The following is a 21603-nucleotide window of genomic DNA, read 5'->3' as shown; positions in this document are numbered from 1 at the left end:
CAAGACGGATATTTTGGTATCATCGTGCCAGACTGATCATATTATGTGACGGTAGGATGTGATCCATTTCTATTTTATGATGTCATATTTGAATATCTTATATTACATGTACATTCCTTTTAATCTAGTTTAATTCCATCCATGTACACGTACTAGTATACCACAAAACAAAACAAAACAAATATTGATATAAATAAATTGTTGGATAAACAAGATATTCAATTCGGGGTAATTGTGATTTATACTATAAACGAAAACTATATTGTACATGTGAATATTTGTTTCAATAGATTCTCAGTAGAATATCCGAGCTTCTGAAGTGTAATTCCTCGGAGAAAAACCTCGCGAAGTTTTATACAGAACTTAAACACCTCCCAAAAATTTATACATGATATATAAACTTCCAATTCGGTATACTTTGAAGTATTTTTTTTTAAGTTTTAAGTTTTAATTAAACATTTGGAATAAAAGTAACAATGATACAATTTTAAAACGGATCCTATTTTTTTCCGAATAGATCTTTTAAAATCATCTTTTTCGCGTTTTTGTTCTTTCCTCGAAAATTGAAACCTCTTCAAAATAGCATTTCTTATTTCCAGTTGTCGATGGATGTGCTCTCTGTCTATATAATCTGTATAATTATGTGGTAATATATAAATAGTTTGTTAGTTTAGTCACCCCGGTTGTAGATTTATTATTACCCCCCCCCCCCCCCCCCCCCCCCCCCCCCCCCCCCCCCCATAGTCCATATATCAATCAAACTTCTGCTTAACACATAACGTCGGATGAGAGGTGTATGGATACGTACAGAGTGCAAACATTTTGTTCGCCGGAAAACGATTTACTCCAAACGAAGCGGAGGAAATAGCTGAAATGGATCGTAATAATGAATTTAAAGGAAAACATTTCAACCATCAAGATTTATATATAAGAGAAACGATTTCCTGTCAGTATTGCCACTGACTACAAAAAAACTTGACTTTTAAGTTGAAAAAATAGTTCCTTTGTTACAAAATGGAAGTTCTAAACATTCCTATTATCTACATTTACCCTCAAGATATATTGACGCACCTGAGATATTTGTTTATTAATTTGAATAATGTTACGTTAATCTAACAATGCTTTTAAAAAACCAGGACAAGGACAGAATAAAAGATACACCATAGAATATAATTATGAATGTATTTGAAAGACAAATATTATCATTTTATAATACGTATAAACAACAAATATGGTAATATGATTTTGAAAATTACAATGGAATATATTTCATTTATTGATTGCAAACTTGTTACGCAAATGAACACAGATTTAGATATCCTCAAAATCAACAATAAAAACACCTAATTACATCCATGAAATTAATCAGCCGATTCATGTTCATCACATCCTTACCCAATATAGGATATTCTACAACACGTTTTTCCTGGAGTCAGTTAAAGATGGAAAGGCTAAGTATGATGTGACTCTTAACCATTTGTAGCAAAACATAAAAAGGTATATAAGTATTAACAAAACAGAAACTTGTTTCATATTGTCTATAAGATAACAATAGGATAAATATATCAACTTTATCAGTATCCAGATACTTCGCTACCAGTTAATACCTTTACAATAAAAACGTAAGCTATTATGCAAACCTTTAAGCCTGAGTACACACTGCACTCGTTATGGAATACGATACTACTTGTACTTTTATCTGGTATAATAACTTACTTATATAAGAATAAATGTCCATATACTTTGGTATGCATCAAATTATATTCGACGAGACTTGTCCCCATAGTAACCTTAAATGTATATTTCAACCTTATATTTGTAGCTCATTTCAACACAATTATCGATAAGCAACAAAAAAAGAAAGAAAGAAAAAGAAAAACGAAGAAAGTTTTGAAGTCAATAATTGACATATTAATTTGCATTCTTTGTCAAATTGTTTCTGAGCAAAACTGTGGTTAAGTATCTCTCGTTCAGTAGTCTTTGAAAACTTCATCAACTTCAGCCGGAATTCTTCCAAGTCATTTTTTCTATTTGATGTCATAGTTTTGATGACTGTAATAATGAATATTTAACCATTTTTAAAACGTGAAAACTTTGCACAGGTGACGCCAATTTTCAAGAAGGTTTGGCCAGATCAGCAGCTTGATTCACCGACAGTCACGCCTGCGTACTTGGGCCGTTTCTTTATATGAGTGTTCATGGTCCATGCCACATATGCCATCACAATGTCGTCAATGTTGTGTCCCTAAAAAATTAAATAATATAAGGAAACAAATAAATTAAGGAACCTTTATACGACAAATATCAATGAACTACAGAACTCGGTTTTTATATCAAATGAAACACATTAACGTCAATTGACACGAATTCAAGCTGATCTTTCCGATGACCCGAAAAAGACAAAAAAAAACATGTTTGATATCAGAAAATAAACATCGATCTAATATCTGAAATTCATAATTGCCTACCACACTAGTCTCAAAGAAGATTTTTGTTGCATTTGAAGATTCGCCGACGACGAGGGTGAAGGAGAATTCGTCGTAGGCCCAGTTCGGAATTTTTCCGTATTCGTAGCTGGACAAAACATCCTGTAACACAACCACACAGTACAAGATAAAATGGTTAGAGCAATACAATGCTAGTTGGGCTTCTCTTTAATAAATGTTGTGTTACCCTTTGTTCATTTTATCCTAAACCATCTTCGTTAAACAGTGAACAGTATTGTAGGTTTTTTCGATGGTTTTATTTTTGTGGGTTTATGAAAGGCCGAAAAAAATGTGATTTCTGCAGAGAAAATTAAACTATGTAACGACCAAATTTCCTTTTGGGAAACTATGTATATCAAAGACAATAATACTTTCGTAGAGTACACGAGTGAAATGGGAATTCTCCTAAACAGCTCTCCTGTCAATCTTGTCTAGATCTTATATGACTCTTATAGTAGATACGACCTAGTGTCAAAGGTCATTATAGATCCACGGTTACGGTCAAATGTCACCTATGAATTAAGCATTACCTTAGAGTCAGGATCCAGAAGTAACACTCCATTGGGATTGACGGCGAGTAACAAATATTTTGGCAAATGTTTCATCATCCGTTGCTGCAAGAGAACAAAAACTTGATGTATAGCATATGAGAATAGCATACTTTTTAAAGGAATATTGAATAGAACTTCAAACGTTATGGAATACGAAGTAAAGTTTCCCAGAGGCATCTTGGTTTCCACTATTTTCTTATGCCTGCGAAATATCGATAGAAAGCTTCAAGTGCAAAATATGTCCCGAGTCGCCGAATGACGGCATTTTCTCTTGCATGATATAAAAGCCGAGAATGAAACTTGGAACACTTATTGAGGGGAGCGATATGATATATTGGTCATTATGGTTTCTGACAAATTTCCAATCATCATATGCAAAATAAGGCAGTACGCAGAACAAAACGTGAATTTTTTAAATGATTCTTTCGGAATTGACTGTCGGCTATCTTTTTTCCCAAGTTGCACGATAATATGTTATATTCATAGATAGGCATCATACAAAAGGAATTCCAGAAACACCCCTTCTCGAGAAGTAGTGTCAACAAATCTCAATTCTCTAAATAGCTACTAAAATAGCTGCATAAAGGTCATCTTCACTCGCGACAAGTCCTGAATATGCATAACTAAATGTCGTCCGGAACACACGATAGAATTTCCGGATATCGTGATAGTTTCATTTGAGATATATGATCTAGTTTACCTTGACTTCAAAGAAGACACTCCCGTACGTCGGCCATTTCCAAATGTTTTTAAGAAATTCTTCTTTGGCGTTGTCAGCAGAGAGTCCCTTTGTCAGCTGTAAGTTTGTCTGAACGGCCTGTTGAATTCAAGTTGGTACATGCATACATAAATGCCAAGCCCTACTAAACAAACTTAACAATTCAATTAGATATGTCTTCTATATCTTTAATTTACTTCAACGTTTGAAATTAACTGATATAAAAATAACAAATTTTAGTTATACATGTATACAATTAAAGCAAAATATCAGCACACAGGCTGAATGGACCTATCGTTTTACCTGCAACGTATTTAAACTTAATCAATTTTGATCAGAACCCAGTTTAATGGTGATTAGCTTAATCACTTGATTAGTGAAAATCTCATTTCTTCTTTACTTCAGAACCTGAGTGTGTGTAATTCTTTAAACCTACAGGTTGGAAAAGACTGACGAGTGTTATAGTTTCCTAAAATTTTGTCAAGTTAGATTTTCCAGAAACGATTTTATCGGGATTTTAAGATTGTTGTTAAAACTTTGATAAGCCTAATCACACTTTTAACAACTAGGCCCAGATGTTTTGTTGCGACATCCTTAGTTCATGTTGTACTGACCTTTCGCCATTCGTCGACAGATTTCGTCTTTGTGTGGGACCGAGGTATCAAGGCATTGATGTTTTCGCTGGTAAAGTAAAATAATTAATAGGTAAAGTAAAATAATTAATAGGTAAAGTAAAATAATTAATGAAACTTTCACGTTCAATTCTCATTGTGAAATACCTGATTGATAATGAAGAAAGAAAATAAGGGGTACAGGCACCAGCGTCACTACAAAAGGAAATTTCAGATTCTGAAAAAAATATCAAGACCAATGTCCCCTACGATTCAAAGAGGAATACCACAAAATGAGCAAAGATTCTATTGTTTGCACCTTTGACATAATGGCTTTGAAACAATAAAAAGAAATTGGTGCCTAAAATATAGCTTCTGAGCCGATTCGACAAATTAGACAACTTGTAACCCTTGCTTTGTTCCCCCTAATCACATTTTTATTCGAACAATATTCCGACTGTCAGAAAAGGAAAAAAAAACACCTAGGCATTGCAGAACGTTTTTTGAGAAGATTTTTTAGAATACAAATAAATCATTATGAAAGCCAATGAGCCAAACAAGGACTGACAATCGAAGATAGAGAGTGACTCTTGTATACTGCAAACATGGTGAACTCAATGATTAGCGCCAAGTCAAATTAAAAAAGGTTCGGACAATGATACAGGTACATGTATATGGGCGCACCTACAGCACCTGACGACGAAAACTATACCGAAACTGTAATAACGCAGTGAAATGCATTCAGCGGGAAAATAAGCTTACCACTAAAATATTTACATTTACAGTACCTTCAAACTCATTACGTTACATAGGAAATAATATATCATGGGCTAAAGTAGAAGGTCATGACTCACTGGAAATTGATCATCCCGGCCATATCATCTCCGAACTGGCCCCGATAGATGTAAGCTGCCATCTTGGCAAGATCAACATTTGAGAACTTGTGGAATCCGCGGAGGTAATTTGGCAGCTCCTGTCAGAAATTGATTTGATTTACATATTGGAAGAGAATAAGTAATTGTAAATGGTAAACATATTGGAGCATAAAATTGAAATACATATACTTTGATTTGATTTTTGAATAAATGCAGAAAGGTATTTCCCTGCAAACTGCTGAACTGAAATATCCATGGCAAAGTTTAAGAAACAACAATAGAGAACACTAATGTTTTTATTTTGTGAAAAAACGCTTTCAGTGAAAGTGCATTTCCTTAAGTTGCCAAACTACCATATCGATATTTCTGTATCTGTACACAGAGAAACAACAATGCAGTGACCTTATCTGCGGAAGGTGGAGTATGACGTTTGCCATCTTGTTATTTGTGATAAAAGCTGTCTTACTTATAAATAAAAAAAGCATTACATTCGTAGATCCCTTACCTGAGGAAAGTGGAACATGGAGTCCGCCATTTTGTTTTGTCCAGGTTCGGCATTTACCCATATTTTCTTCATGAAGAATACGTGCGGTGCTGGTGGAGGCCCCTGTTCTGTTTCTGTAAATATGATATTTACTTTGTTTTCATACGAAGCTGGTTATATTGGTGGGCTTGTCAGAACAAGTAACAGAGACCTTCCAATGTCATTAAATTTCACCTATATATACTATATTGACGAAGTGTTATCTTTATATAACAAAATTTTATTGTCCACTTCGACCGGATATATCCTGTAGAGTTTAAATGAAGACCACTGGAAAGTTGATGGTCGACATCTTGATCTGATTTGAAAATATTCTATGTCCTTTTGTGATAGATGCTTCTTGGTATGCCTACTGGTTCCATTGTCACTTTCATAACTCTTATTTAATATTGTAACATAACCCAAATTTGACCTAGATTTGTATGTCGGGTGGCGCCGATGACGTGGAAGACGCGTACTCTTCCGGAACACCCGGTCTTATTCTCCTGATGCTTTTTGAAGAGTCTTCATGTAAATATATAGTTTTGATTTTGAGTTTAAATTATGATATGCTATTTTGTCAATAATTTTTGTTGTTTATATAAATGTGAAATTTGCATGTTTTACATACTATCATAAACATATGCTGATCTCAAGAAAACATTATCATGTTATTTTCAAATATTTCTGTAATCTCTATCGTTATAAATAAAAACATATATGTTCAACATTCTTGTATGTGGAGTAGAAACATTGTATGGTTACAACAGAGCTGTCAATAGGATCCTGTGAAATTGGTACAAAATCGACATATATTGTTATCAACTTACGACTAGCCCTTCCTGAATGTGCTAGCTTTGTCCAGAATCTATCAACCTGACAAAGGGCGTCCATAAAGTAGTCTCCATCATTTGCACTCAACACTGTAAGTAATGAATCGTTCAAATTGCAGTACATGTAGATGCGTAATGGCAAATATCGGAAAATAATGTTAAAGAAGACACAATAATGCTTTTCTATAAAGATAAAAACTTTTTTTCGGAAGAGGAACTGTATGATATAAAATGAATATTCATGCATATTTTCGGAACAAATTTAACATATTTTTATATGGAGCGCATGCATGGCACTTCTAAAAGATTAGATAGATTATTATAAGCTTGATACATTTCGGCAGAGAAGACTAAACTAGTTAAAATTCGTTAATACTTTCATACATTTACAGAATTATTTTCTAGTTAATATAACAATTCCAGGTAGGATTTATTTTTGATCCATTGATACGTATTCTGTTATATTTATTAGAGAAATAAAAAACAGATAGAATATAACACTGTTTCACAACCGACCAGTTGTGTTAACCGACTTAAAAGAAATATGTGGATAAAACAAAGAAATGGGAAAAAAATCAGGAAGAAATATGTGTTCGGTACACGTGGAAAAATGATTAGATGGAGCATGTGTTAAACACGAAAAAGGGATTGATGAGGTAAATAAATACAGGGTGGGGTGATAATATGTGCATCTTATTGTACTGCGCGGAACACAATACGTAGACATTGTATATTAGTATATGAGTAAAGGAAAGGGGATATTTGTACATAAAACTGCAGTGTGCTCACTTGTTCAAAAGCAAGTCTTGGTAAACTAGTCCAGATCTAAGAATGCTGGGTAGATGTGACAGAAAGAAAACAAAAAAAGATAATGAAGCATACAAAAAAAATTGTGAAGAAATTCTTGATATTGGATTTGCAATGTGAAGCTGGTCACGAATAACGAAGAGAAATATAGATAGAAACAAAATAACGACAGGAATTAATTATTTCATTCACATATTTAACAGTTAAGCTAAGACGAAAGATTGGAATAAATCATAAGCATTTAGCTTACAAAATATCCACATAATTAGACTGAAAATAATTTCCCCTTTAGAAAAAATGATGATTATCAATATTAATATTGTTAATTATTATGAATATATCACAGTTACAGATCCTTTCATCGAAATATCAGGATCTGGTCAAAGTTAATTTATGTTAAGAATATGATATATGGCTATATATGATATACGAGTCAGCATAATTACAATATCAGCCACCATTAGTAACCTTATCCTCATAAAACTCTATATGGAAAACAAAAATGTCGGTAAATATATGTTATGTACATCATATAAATAATCATGATTTAACAGAGACAAGATCTTCACAGATAAACAATCCATTTAAAACTGCATTTTTTTATACACGAGTGTTCTTATGTGCAGATTGTTAGACAAAGGAGTGTCACTGGCAGTATGACTCATTCCTACAGTATGCCTGTACACATGTTTACAACTAAGCAGACTGTATCAGAATGAGGGCGTGTGACTGCAGCAGTCAGTGCTGTTTAGAAACGTGCTATTTGAGAGAAAATTGTGAAATGTTAATATACTGTAACTTAAGCAGGCAAAGTGTGAGTATGACGAAAACAATGGAATATTCAAAGTTTTCAAACATGTACCAAGGCATTATATTTGCCATCGGTATCACACATTGCCAATTTAATTCAATTTCATCCACACACATTTTCTTTCTTATAGTCATTAAGTTCAGCGATATTAAGTAATGTTTGATACTACAATGCTAATTGCTTATCGTTAAACAAGTGAAAAACAAACATACAGTCGTGCATTTTAACTTTTGAACTGGAATTTAGTCAAACTATTGCCTAGATAATGTTTACATCGCATGTTTGTGAGGATTCCGGAAAGAATGATAATATAAAAGCTTACAAAGGATGTCTTGGCTTTTTAACCATCTGTTTAACTGGAAATGTTAATTGCGGTTAATGCTAACGTAGAGAACATATCTGATATAGTCACTTGTATAATGTGACCTTAAGATTTGTACATTTCTGTAAGTGTGGATGAAAATGACAACTATTACCAAGAAAGAAGTTCAACGTAACGTCATGTTAAATTTTGAAAAAAAAAATATTTCAAAATTTTAACTATAATTCAAAACATGACGTTATTTTGAATATCTTCATATATGTAAATATATTACATAAGTGACGTATATAGCATCAACTACGATCAGTGGATTCCGTAATAGGTGAAAGGGATTGCTCTTTTTGCAACTACAGGCGTTCTATAGACCTGCCTGTGATATTGAATTCCGAACCATGTTTGTGACCAGAAGCTGAAAATAGATCTGAATGTTTAACAGGTGGGCAAACTAGTAAAACATCTAATCACAAAATACTACACTGTTTCCGTCTTTTCAATTTGTCGTTAACATAACTACTTTTAAATTGACTCAGAACACATCTTATAAAATGTGGAGACTTCAAAACTTTTGAAACTATGAAATGGTTAATTTTCATCAATAACAAAATTATCATATTGCTTAGTCAATCAAATAATTAAAAAAATCAAAGCTAATTAATTAAAATATTTTCTAATTGTTCTATTATGGATGTATTTGATTTCAATTATCAAACATGCGATCTAATTTTATTTCTACCCTAATTGAACTCTACCCAGATAAGTGATTCGTCTAGCTATGGTCCTCATCATCCAATATTTTCTAATTGCAATGGAATCCAATAATCTTAGCGATAAGGCAAGTGAAAGGACACACACTCGTTTTTGTATTGGTAGATGAATATTGTGGACCTCTGTCACGAAGGGCGAAGAACAAGCCGTATTCCATCGCTGAGTCAACTAGGTCGAACGCCGTCAAGATCTGTTGCTTTATATCAAATACACGGCTTGTGCTCTCCACTTCCACCGACTGACAAAAACAATATCAACATAATCATATATAAAGGTTAGTTTAAATAAATTTCATGATCTGCATGTTGTCGTAAGCAAAAAGTTACTTTGTCACTTATATAACTTATTGTTTTAAATAATTTTATAAATGTCCTAAAAATCCAAATGTCTAATTTTTAATGATACTTAAAGAGGCTTACCCGCAGACGGACCGGTAAACGGCACATCTCCGATCACTAAATAAACTTCAGTACACGTTTCTATGTGACAAAATTAGAGGCTTTCCGACTTTATTTCTTGAAAACAATTACAGAATATGTATTTAAAAGACGTTTTAAAACTCAACCTGAGAGGGAAATGTATGGAATATAACGGCAAATCTTCTTTGTAAATCGCCGCTGCCTTTGAAGTTATCACTGTGCGGCACTGTGCACGTGCTTGTTTCTTTGATGTGTCAATCAAATTAGACTCCACTTTATAGCGGGGACTTATTGCGGGTTGCGATTAAATAAATAATATTTAAAAAATGAGGTTTTAATATCACTTTTCAGCGTTTTATAAGGAAAATAAAATGAAAAACTCGACAATTCCAACAATCTGTCATGTGTAAAAAATCTTTTTCTATTAGCCAATTTTTCTGATCTCTGCGGGCAAGCCTCTTTAACAAGCACCGTTTGCTTTTGGAAAATGTTTTGATAACTTATCTTAAATCTTGACCGCTTTTTTATTTTCTCCAATCCTAATACTGAATTTCTTTATGAGTTGTCGTGTAAACCTGACATAAGCATTTACGCTTACCCAAAATACCTCAAGTATTAACACAGCATCCATATCACAATTCACTCACATTTATTTTGATTCCGTGTACTTATTTGTCCAAATTGACCATTCATACTATTTGAGAAAATTTCAGTAAGAAAATAATTACATCCACTCTTTTTATACCAACTGATACAAAACTATAAAAACATTAAAATGACAATTTCAATTCATTTTAAAATATACAGGTGAGGTATTGTGTAGATAGGTAAAGTTGTGAACAGTCTTAACTGTTGTTCGGTGTATTGTAAAAGACCTTGAGAACCATTGTCTGAGGCCTCACGCCAGAGATGTTGAACAAGTGTTAAGACTTTTCCAAAAGAACAACGCAACAAAAACATTTCTTTTCTAGCCATGAAAAAACTATCACGCGCTTTATTATATCTCATTACTATGTAATTTTAGATATGGATATAGAGGAATTGTTTTTGCCTAAAAACTGATAAATGCTTCACCCTTACATACTAAGCTTTCAAAATATTTCATTATCATATGACTATAGCACAAGGTAATATTACAAACCTGTATTTCATTAAAAGGCAAGACGATATCGAATTTGATTGTTCTCTCTGTGGACCTGAGCAGTTCATACTCCTTTTGGTGAGGTGGGTATTGTCTGAATCCGTTTCTAAAACAGAATTATGAAGGACTGCGTGACGGTATTAGGTGGTATTATTTTTCTAATGTGATTGCTTACATACACGACACAGCTCATTGTCCGCCCATATTACATTCATATACTTTCAGAGCATATCAAATATATTTGATCTTTCCTTTTTATTTGGTACATGTATCTCAAACTTATTTATGTTTATCTGAACTACCTCATGATCTCTACAAAATATCTTGTTAAATTTGCATCCTGATCTATATCCTCTAACCGTTTTGTTGTCAGAAATCTATCAAGAAATTGGAGAATTCATTATCCTTGTTTATCAAAACTGCTGTGTACCAAATATTTGAATATCCAGACCATGTGTAATGATCAATGCTCTCCTACCGTTTCGTTGTCTGAAATCTGTCAAGACATGGAGCGGCCATTCTATGAGAACTTCCTTTCATGAAGAGCTCGCACTCCTCCACTAAATCACTTCCGGGGATCACTGTAGATGACATTTGTACGAGCAATTGCCAGCCTCGATCTTCACTTGCCCTGCAAAAGAGGATGTCAACACATTTGGTCCTTGATATCACTCATCAGCCCTAGAAGTGTCAAACGGTTTGCTTACATTCCATCAAATAATAAAAAAAATAATTAGGAGTTATAAAGGACGAATAATAATTCACTAACAAATGCACAACCACATCAATCATAGATAACACCTGGAGCTTACAATCGCGCATATCATTGGAGCAACGAACAGACAACTTCCGGCCAAACTTTAGACATTCAGTAGTGGACAGTTAAGACATCTTTTAAACAAGTCGCGGGACGCGACTTTACCGGAGCCGGAGGAATATTTCATAGTGAATTTTATGAAATTAGTGGTAATACAAATATTTATTGGACATTTTACTTTTTTCATAATTTTGAATTTCTTCGCCGTCTAATTTAGCTTTGTAAGGCTGTTATAAGGACAGATTAATTTTGAGGGTATACTTACTTATCTGGATTGTGTGTGAGCTGCTTTATGAGTTGGCAGTACACCTCTTCCCTCAAATGTCTCTGAAGAAAAAAAAAGGAAAAAAATTTTTTTTTTTCATATGATATAGAAGTATATCTATTTTTAAGAAATCGAACTATACTAATATATAACGAAATTGATATTACAATAATCGGAGAATCTTTTCAAAATAAATAATACCAGCGCTAGAAGAAAATCCATAATTCTAACTAACAATCGGATAAGCATGCTTCAAATATGCACAACATATAGTTTTACAGGGATACAAAGTAAAAGGAGAACAAGACAAGATGTTCCGACAGGGTAAGCGTCTTCTCCAGCATTGATGACACCCTCCACGTTTATAGTTTAACACTTAAATGTAGAACAAGGTCAAATATATCTTTCATACTCACGCTTCTCATTGACGGTTCAATAATAGAGTTATTGGCGAGTTCAAAATCCGATATGTTGTCCTTGTTCGAAGCGTCCCCCATGAACTGCTGGATCGGTATACAGTGTTAAGGTTGATTTTAAGAAATCGTATGGAATGCATTTATTAAATGATTAATTTGAAATGCATAACACAGTCAGGCATTTAGTAAATGAATGTAAGAAACAGAATTTCTAAGCAGATGCGTATGCAGGAAAAATTGATAGTTTCGCCCTGTCAGTAGTCTGTATGAATATGAATTATGTGAGATAATAAAAAGTGTACCTAAACACCAGGTACATGTACACTGCACGTTCACAAATATATGTTATATATGTTTGCGTACGTTCTCTCTAACATGAATACTCAAGCATAAAGTATTGGTGGAATGGCCAAGTATCATCATAGTTATCAACCTGTGTTTTATACAAACGTTCCGTAATCCGGTTCTAATATCATAGCCATAGACGTTATCTTTCTCCTGATATTTGTAAGATTTTGCTCCATGATCTGTTGGAACAGTTGCATGTAAAAGGATATCGAGGAAGCATCTGATGCTTGTCTGCCTAAGTTCATCTCGATTACATGTCTTCTTGAGCAGTGGTTTCTTCAGAGGATCCTTACTGAATTGCCACAACTGAGTTGATTTGTCCTTCTTAAAGGAGGCTTTGGATAAAATTTTGGACATCCTGTTTTCATTTGATGATCTGAAACACCAACATGCAATCATATTATGGTATCTTAATGACGCGTATGAGAAAGGCAATACAAAACCTAACCTCGTTTTGCTATACTTTATATATGGTGTTGAAATGCGGAGGATGATACTCCATTAAATATGCTAATTAACGATGAGTCGTATAAATTTTTCATACTAAGCAAAATCTCACCATAAGTAATGAGTACCACTCATCTACTGAAGTCAGTTACTTCATATGTGATCTTTTTCGCGTTCGTTATAACTGTAGGATACCTTAAGTCCTCATTGATTTGTCTAAATGACATTATACTTGAATGACTTACCGGAAGTGGTGTTTGGAGAAGTTGAGTAGGTTGTGTTCTTCCTTTCGGTTTTCAGTGTTCACCAGCATAATGAACGGGTTAAATTCCTTCCTTAATTGAACAGTCACCATTCCCTATGGCAAACAGCAAATTTAGTTTTAGTATTATAACCGTACATATCAATAACATTTTAGCGAATTATCAAATTATAACAAATTCGCCCAAACGTAACACAAAACATTAAAATGTAATTTTGATTTAAGTAATCATGATCAATTGGGATGTGATCAGTGTGATAAGCGCTACGCAGAGATCCGTAGGTTTACAATGCACGCGATATCGTTCTGATTATTAACGCAATATTACAGTGACAGGAGAAAAACTTGTTGGCATTGTTGCTCATTGACATTATTACTTATATGAGAGAAAGTGATTCCGAAAATTAATTAATATCGTGAAACTTAAATATATGAAGAAGGCCAAAATCTGCAAATATTTTCAAACGTACTTTTTCGATTGTTTTATCATATACATGAATAATGATACTGGTCAAATGCATGCATTTTATTGTCCACCATGCTTCCTTATCATTCAATCGTAATTTAAATGCTGTATCAAGTTACTTTCTACAGTCAATTATACCCACTTTTCGATCGTTGACAATATCTTTATGACCTTATATTTTAAGGATACCAGTAATTTTTCTTCAATATGGATAATCAATATAAACGAAATTGATGAGCAACTTTTAGTTAACAATCATCGAACAGGTGCATATGTAAAAGGAATTTCTATTACACTTGTCTGCGATAATTGTATTTCATATTGTTAACGATTGTTATCAGGAAGATGTTGAATCATGTAGACTATACCATCATATCCTTTGTGGGTTGTTCTATAACTGGGAGTATATAAAGGAGGTCACGTGGCATTGTCTCGCTCTTTCCCGTACGTTGGCATGTGCCTTTGAAAACATCGGCGTTCTTCAGTTGGTCATACGAGTGATCGAGTTTGATGAGGTCCCCTTTTTGTACACCGAGTCCTATTGCACCATCTGGAAACAAAGGGGAGGTAACTATCAACTATTATGGCGAAAAACCATACTGTTATAACCTTTCAAGGTCGTTTAAAAATACTTGTTCCAAGTCTATAAATCCAGGCCAATTCAAAGGGCTATAATAGTTCTATTATACAAATTATTTATTTCTAAGCAGATTAAAGAGTGCAAGTGTCCGTTTTCCAAATATACAACGCATACCTATTCATAGATACATTACATTTGTTTTGCACGGCGTGTCATTTTGACGTTTAACTGGGAATTATGTAAGGCTATTTTAGCCAATAGGAAGGCACAAATACATGTACATCATTTCATAAATAATATATATTATGTTTTTGATTTAGAGTTGAAACTAATCTTTATTTGTTTCAATTTGAATACTGATGCTACATGGTCTTGCGATTCACAGGGGCTTGGCACGATTTTCCATGTATATAGTATCAAGGGTAGTAACTACGAAGAGGGGAAAGACCAACGTATTTAAAAAAAAATAATTTGTCGTATTCTGCGGGTCAAAAATCTTAGTGACACATACATTACCTTAAAGAGAAATGTTTTATCTTTCCAATGAGTGTTCGATGAACAAAATTGGCCAAGTATTATCCAAGTTATGACCTGACGAATTCGGAAATAGATGCTGAAATGGCTAGGTCGGAATCTCCCTGTCCGGTTGAATAGTCGCCTCGCCTCTAATGGGTACCTCAATAACCATTCAGAAATCGAAAAATCGACGCTTGCAGCGGTATACAGTAACCATAACTATGTCAATATAGGATGTCGGTTGGTTATGTTATCCGTCATGTGCCGTAGCCAATTCCATATTACATCACCGAGCTTACCGTCTTCAAAAAGAACGGCCATCTTTCCCTTCATTCGGAACGCTTCTTGGCTGTACGACCACTGTGACGACATAAACAAAGTCACGAAAGGTTAGGGAAAGATGGCCGTTCTTTTTGAAGACGGTAAGCTCGGTGATGTAATATGGAATTGGCTACGGCACATGACGGATAACATAACCAACCGACATCCTATATTGACATAGTTATGGTTACTGTATACCGCTGCAAGCGTCGATTTTTCGATTTCTGAATGGTTATTGAGGTACCCATTAGAGGCGAGGCGACTATTCAACCGGACAGGGAGATTCCGACCTAGCCATTTCAGCATCTATTTCCGAATTCGTCAGGTCATAACTTGGATAATACTTGGCCAATTTTGTTCATCGAACACTCATTGGAAAGATAAAACATTTCTCTTTAAGGTAATGTATGTGTCACTAAGATTTTTGACCCGCAGAATACGACAAATTATTTTTTTTTAAATACGTTGGTCTTTCCCCTCTTCGTAGTTACTACCCTTGATACTATATACATATATATATAGACTATCATTTGGAAAATCGTGCCAAGCCCCTGTGTTGCGATTCACATTGCGATAGCTTATACATCTAACTTTCACTGGTGTAATTAAAACATATCGGTATTTTTCCTATAAGTATATCTTTATTGTCTCTGAACACGTGTGCAAATATAACATCCAAGTTCGCTATCACCCATGAAAATGTTGCCACTGGTTTAAACATTTGAAATACCTCTCGATAAAACCCATTTTCGAACGGAATCGAACTGACTGAACTTTGATGTTAACAGTTATAATCGGTGGTCAATACAGATCGTCGAATACTCACCATATTGTGAACAGTCCTGGACAACAAGGCCATATTTTGATTTGCGCTTTAATCCTTCAAGGAACATTGATAGCATACGAAAAAGGTCTTCGGAGTGGAGTGAAAATATCACATATTCTTCGGATTTCACCGTGGAAAGGGTCGTAGTATGTCTGAAAATGGACATGAATTATATAACAGTAGTTATACTAACACACCAAGAACATAGCGACACCTATATCAAAATCGTTAAAAATCAGAGGAAAATATAAAATTTTAATGAAATTGGAAAATAGAGCGTGATACTTCGGAAGAGTAAGCGTCCTATAATTTGTCTAAATCTAAGTAAATCAGTGAATGATGATTTTGATGACAACTGCACCAACAAACATTCTCATGGCATCAAATTATGATCTTCAACACACAAAGTAAACATAAGCTCATGTTTATCGCTCACACTTGCTTATACGCCAGGAAATGTTCAACTATCTTAAAGTTACCTCCCTTAATCTTGATCACACGAAAGTATCTACGAATATCACTGAGTTAAATGATTGGTTAGTATGCACCAGCTGAACGGGCTAAATTCTAAGTACACGAAGGCTACTTTTGTAGGTTAGCACATATTTAACATACAATTCGCCCTTTTATATGAACTCATTGAGGGAAATTCAGATTATGTACCGAGTAATGCTGTAAGGCGTTAACTGGTAAAATTATCATATACAAGTATAGGTATTGCCCATCAAATATCAAAAGGCCATTTATACAAATGTAGGTTTAATGGTATGCCTTTAAACTGTTGTTAATGCTCATTTGACAATAATGTGTAAAACAATTTTGTACTTTATCTTAATCAACTAATCTTCTGTCCTTAAAATAGTTTCGTGTCTTTAAAGTTCAATGAAAAAATGTAATATAATTTCGTTCTTTGTCGGCAAGCATTTAGGAGAGTATGTATAACAATGCCAAGTTGGAACTTTAACAAAATAACGAAAAATGTGTATTTCGGTCCCACAGAGATGGTATACCCGATTTTCCCGCCTGATTTACCTGCTTCGAGATACTGAGGATACTTCTATGAATGGAATCTGCATTTTGATATTCTCTTTCTCATCCATCACTTGAACGCCTTTGAAATTTAGGCCAAGAATCACTTGGGACCACGAGGTGTCTGGGCCTTGGATTTTGCTGGCATCGTAGAAACGTGAAAACATGTGAAACCATTTATTTTTGGCGAACGTCACAACATCTGCTTTCAAAGTGTCTGCATTGATTTTACTTTTCAAAATGTCTGTTTCAAGCACTTTTGTCACTTTTTCAATCCAGGAATTAAGTTCGTCACCTGCTTTCTTTTCACCTGGAAGCCAACTCGTTAGGAAAGACTCAATATTGTCCCTTTTTAAATCACTTCCATGCTCTACAAAATATCGCTGAGCAGCCATCATAACCAACACTTCCTCCTGAAATAATTTATCAAAGGTGTAAAAATACATCAGCTTCACATCTTAGACTGAATGTAATAAACTCTTGATTATAATACAATATGCATGATGAATATGGCTTTTTTTTTTTATTTCTTGAGGAGATATTTGGTGATCACACCACTGATTTCCCTGAAAACGTCTCGACTCAGATGATAAAAAGGAAATATTTCAAATGCAAAATGTAAGAAACCACAGGCGTTTAAGGCTTTTAAAATCATCTGTTAAAGGTTCCAAAATAATATTTTTATAAAATACATCAAATGTAAGAGCTCGGTATTGAGTTTCGCTTCACAGAATTTATTTCCAGATTCTAATACGAATTCCAACTGACAGCTAATCCCGATTCACTTGCATACCTTGTCACAGACGTATTCGCCCACCGACACGCCTCTCATGACTTGCTGATAGACGAGGTCGATGCCAATTGGATCGTGGATATGCTCGTGCCAGGGCGTGAAGTACTCTTTCCGGAAATACAGCCTCCACGTGGACGTGCTCTCCTTCATTCCCATCTGACGGGTGTGCTGTTCACACTCCGATACGGCATCCATAACACGATGTAAGCCATGTCCAAGACAAGATATCTAATGAGAAAATTAAATGGATGAACCTCTAAATGGCGGAGCGCAAATTGTGGCATCAGTTTTCAAATACAATCAATAGAATTTGACCCTTCAACCGTCATTGTTGCGGTAACCCTTATAAGAAAGGAAAATGCCTGCCCTTTAATAATCGATGTAATTATAATCTTCGTATGCATAAGTTTACTTAAGATATATTTAAACAATGACAAAAGTCGAGAAGAAGATGAGAGAAAGTGATATGATTGTTACCCTTTGCATAAGTGTTATATAGACAGAAAATCCTTCAAGATGCTGGAGACCAGTCCGGTTCCCAATTTGTCGACTTAGTTCTTGAACCGTTGTCACAGAATCCGCTTCTACCAACATCCGATTCCCGTTCATCAATGCTACAGGAAGCAGGATGGGTTTGCCATTCTTCGCAGCCTAAAATGCAATTACATCTCTTAAAGCATTATACAATGACTTCTTTTACAATAACATTTTTCTTTACTTTTGTTCATCACTCAGATACTGAGCAGTCTGAATCTGTTTATGAGCCACTATACTAAAATAACTTAAGATAGTTTGTATTCGGAAGAGGTAATGGCACCATGTTTGCTCGTGAGACTAACCTGAAACTCGAGCCAGCTGGGTGGGAAAGCCCTGGTCCCTGTGATGAATGTCCGCCGCAGTATCCTCTCTACACGGTTAGCATGTTCCGGCATGCTCTCCTGGAGAAACTGGAGGAAGCATGGGGAAAACTGCAACATAAAATCATAATGATTTAAATATATTTGCCATCATGATGCATATCAATGAAAAATAATAAGAATGATCAGTTTTTAGATTCATCCCTTGCGTATAATGTCACAACATGAAGGGAAAATATAGTTATTTAGCTACACAATGTACATGTAGCAAAATATACCACAATGCAAATAAAAACATGACCTTTTAGCCTTCTGGGAGGTATCGCAACTAATGGGGATGACCTGTCTGCTACAAGGCTAAGTATGTGGTATTGTAACGTAGACTCTTTTTGTTAAAAAATAATGTTCAAACTATAGGAAGATAACCCGTCTGAAGAATCAACCTACCCTCTCAGTAGGGGAGAAGCTCCCGGCCATGAGGTACAGGAGGACCCAGCCCCTCACTGTGCTGTTACGGGACGGATTGTTGGTGAGCTGTTTACAAACCTGGCAGTACAGCTCATCTCTACAACAGAGACATCACCATTGTCACGTGATATTTGCTGGTCACATTACTTATGAGTTTAGTTATCATTGGTTAGTCACATACTAGTACTTGTAAGTCACACCACATCATCACTTATTACTGGCGAGTCACATCGTTGGTTAGTCATACAAATAGTGAGCTACACCATCGGTTAGTCCAACCCAGTCGAGTCAAATCAATTGGTTAGTCATATCAATGGTTTAGTCAGTGCCATCAATAGTGAGTCACAAATCGGTTAGTCACGTCAATGGTGAGTCACAATATCGGTTTGTCGCGTCAATGGTGAGTCAAATAATCGGTTAGTCACGTCAATGGTGAGTCACAACATCGGTTAGTAACGTCAATGGTGAGTCACAGCATCGGTTTGTCACGTCAATGGTGAGTCAAATAATCGCTAGATGACGTCAATGGGAGTACACAACGATTAGTAACATCTATGATGAGTCAAATAATCGGTTAGCCACATCAATGGTGAGTCAAATAATCGGTTAGTCACATCAATGGTGGATCAAAAATTGACACGTATACACAGCATGTACAATTTGAGAAATATTTTCAGTAAAATCAATTGTCGGTACAAAGTCAAAATGAATAAGAAACTTTGATAGAGTAATCACGCAGGCCTGTTTAAGAGGAACACTACCGCGGACTGATGTCTGACTTAATCCATTGTCTTAAAATTATCTAATCTGAAAATATACTTCAAGTCCTTTTTACAATGCAAAGACTGTAAATACAAACGTTCAGAACACCTAGATTCCTACTGATTATCACTGATACCACTACAATACCTGAGGTCCGGCTGGTAGATGCCAAGCGCACATATGTACTGGACCTTTTCCAGCATGGAGACTGATTTGTCATTGAGAAAGGGCAGACCTTTGGCTTCTGTGAATCCGGGATTTTTAAACTGTAAAAGAGAAATTGTCAACTTAAAATTGCAGCAAAAGACCATACCGCTTCACATTGTTGGGATATTTTGGTGGTATGAAGGTCTACGTCTCGAGTGCTTAGCCTCTAGAGAAAGACCGGATAAGTGCAACCGACGGATAGATTGATCAGTGAGGTAGTCACCAGGTACTACAGTACAAGGAGACTCCTCGAAATTGTAAATATATATGGCATACGAAAATGTGTTTTATCACCTTATATATTAATGTTGTTTTCTTATATAAATATATATCTTTACATCATATCAAAAATGCTACCATTTGTACAAATGTAAATACCATTGTATAAATGTTTATGGAAAAGGATGTTTATAAGTTATACAACATGTGTTAAATTTCTTTTGAATATTTTGAACTAAAATATGTTTAAACTGAAACGTCCTCGAAATGACCCTGGCTGTTCACGGGGAAATATAAACAGACCATACACACAAAGAAAATGTCGATGACCTGTACATATGATAGCGGTGTCAACTAAAACATAACACTTTAACGAGCAAACCTCCGTAATGATGAATGTCAATCAGACAGCGGACAAGGGGAGAAAACACACCAGCCTGCTCGTTTGAGCATTTATTATTTGAACTCTTGAAATGTTTTGTGGATATGAATATTCATCAGTGAAACTTTCGAAAGTTATATAACATACTGAAAACGCATTTTTTCTGCACTTGATTTAGCGCAATATCCATTTTCAACAGATCATATTGTATAAATGAATTGGCGTATATCCAATTTATGTTAAACAAAACACTATGATTTGATCTTATTTGTAAAAGAAACATTTTCATTGACTTAAAAATTTGTTATTGGTCCATAACGTGAAAAATGGCGTTGCCCTTTGTAACGTCGCTTTTGATTGGTTAATACAGAGGCGTTGTACATCATAAGAGAAAAGAGCTGATCAAGAAAAGCGAATTTCACAGAGATTGTATATAGTGAATTAAATTAGAAGGATTAAATTTAATCCTTAAATAACATATTTTGAAAAACACAGTCATAATTTCCAGATTTAGACCAAAAATCGCTCGACAAAGTTGACTGCGAAAACATGAACATTTACAGTGTATGGATCGATAACTCGTTCGTGTACATGAGTTCAGCGTTCGACAGAAATTTAGTATAAATGGAACACGTTTACATGTCAAATGAATATTGGCCAATTTCTCTAAATGTAAAGATAGCATTGAAGTTGTTTTATTCAAAGACAAATCATATCATACAGATAGCTACTGTAGGTTATATCGTTAGAACTTGTCGAA

The 21603-nt window shown here is 34.7% G+C and overlaps 1 protein-coding gene across 3 annotated transcripts in view; it reads right to left on the bottom strand.

Moving 5' to 3' along the window:
• Positions 1 to 752: 752 nt before the first annotated feature.
• LOC117341985 (myosin-VIIa-like) overlaps positions 753 to 21603 on the bottom strand; it is a 44019-nt gene continuing 23168 nt past the window's right edge. The window contains exons 6-29 of one of the 3 annotated variants that reach the window (XM_033903899.1): positions 20183 to 20301; positions 19253 to 19370; positions 18788 to 18916; positions 18426 to 18599; positions 17949 to 18176; positions 17159 to 17568; positions 16127 to 16278; positions 14252 to 14433; positions 13401 to 13513; positions 12918 to 13084; positions 12361 to 12455; positions 11945 to 12006; positions 11341 to 11493; positions 10863 to 10968; positions 9390 to 9540; positions 8908 to 8946; positions 6595 to 6687; positions 5747 to 5859; positions 5221 to 5339; positions 4370 to 4436; positions 3738 to 3854; positions 3017 to 3100; positions 2469 to 2588; positions 753 to 2245 (exon numbers count right to left, since the gene is read on the bottom strand). In XM_033903899.1, coding sequence (XP_033759790.1) covers positions 2135 to 2245; positions 2469 to 2588; positions 3017 to 3100; positions 3738 to 3854; positions 4370 to 4436; positions 5221 to 5339; positions 5747 to 5859; positions 6595 to 6687; positions 8908 to 8946; positions 9390 to 9540; positions 10863 to 10968; positions 11341 to 11493; positions 11945 to 12006; positions 12361 to 12455; positions 12918 to 13084; positions 13401 to 13513; positions 14252 to 14433; positions 16127 to 16278; positions 17159 to 17568; positions 17949 to 18176; positions 18426 to 18599; positions 18788 to 18916; positions 19253 to 19370; positions 20183 to 20301 — 3222 coding nt within the window. In that variant the 3' untranslated portion in view covers positions 753 to 2134. The remainder of the gene's footprint in view (positions 2246 to 2468; positions 2589 to 3016; positions 3101 to 3737; positions 3855 to 4369; positions 4437 to 5220; positions 5340 to 5746; positions 5860 to 6594; positions 6688 to 8907; positions 8947 to 9389; positions 9541 to 10862; positions 10969 to 11340; positions 11494 to 11944; positions 12007 to 12360; positions 12456 to 12917; positions 13085 to 13400; positions 13514 to 14251; positions 14434 to 16126; positions 16279 to 17158; positions 17569 to 17948; positions 18177 to 18425; positions 18600 to 18787; positions 18917 to 19252; positions 19371 to 20182; positions 20302 to 21603) is intronic. The other 2 variants (XM_033903900.1, XM_033903901.1) reach the window with 2 other exon arrangements.

This window comes from Pecten maximus, chromosome 14 (genome assembly GCF_902652985.1).
Source record: "Pecten maximus chromosome 14, xPecMax1.1, whole genome shotgun sequence".
Classification (NCBI taxonomy): domain Eukaryota; kingdom Metazoa; phylum Mollusca; class Bivalvia; order Pectinida; family Pectinidae; genus Pecten; species Pecten maximus.
The sequence above is the reverse complement of the archived record's forward strand: the minus strand, read 5'-3'. Positions and strand labels throughout refer to the sequence as shown.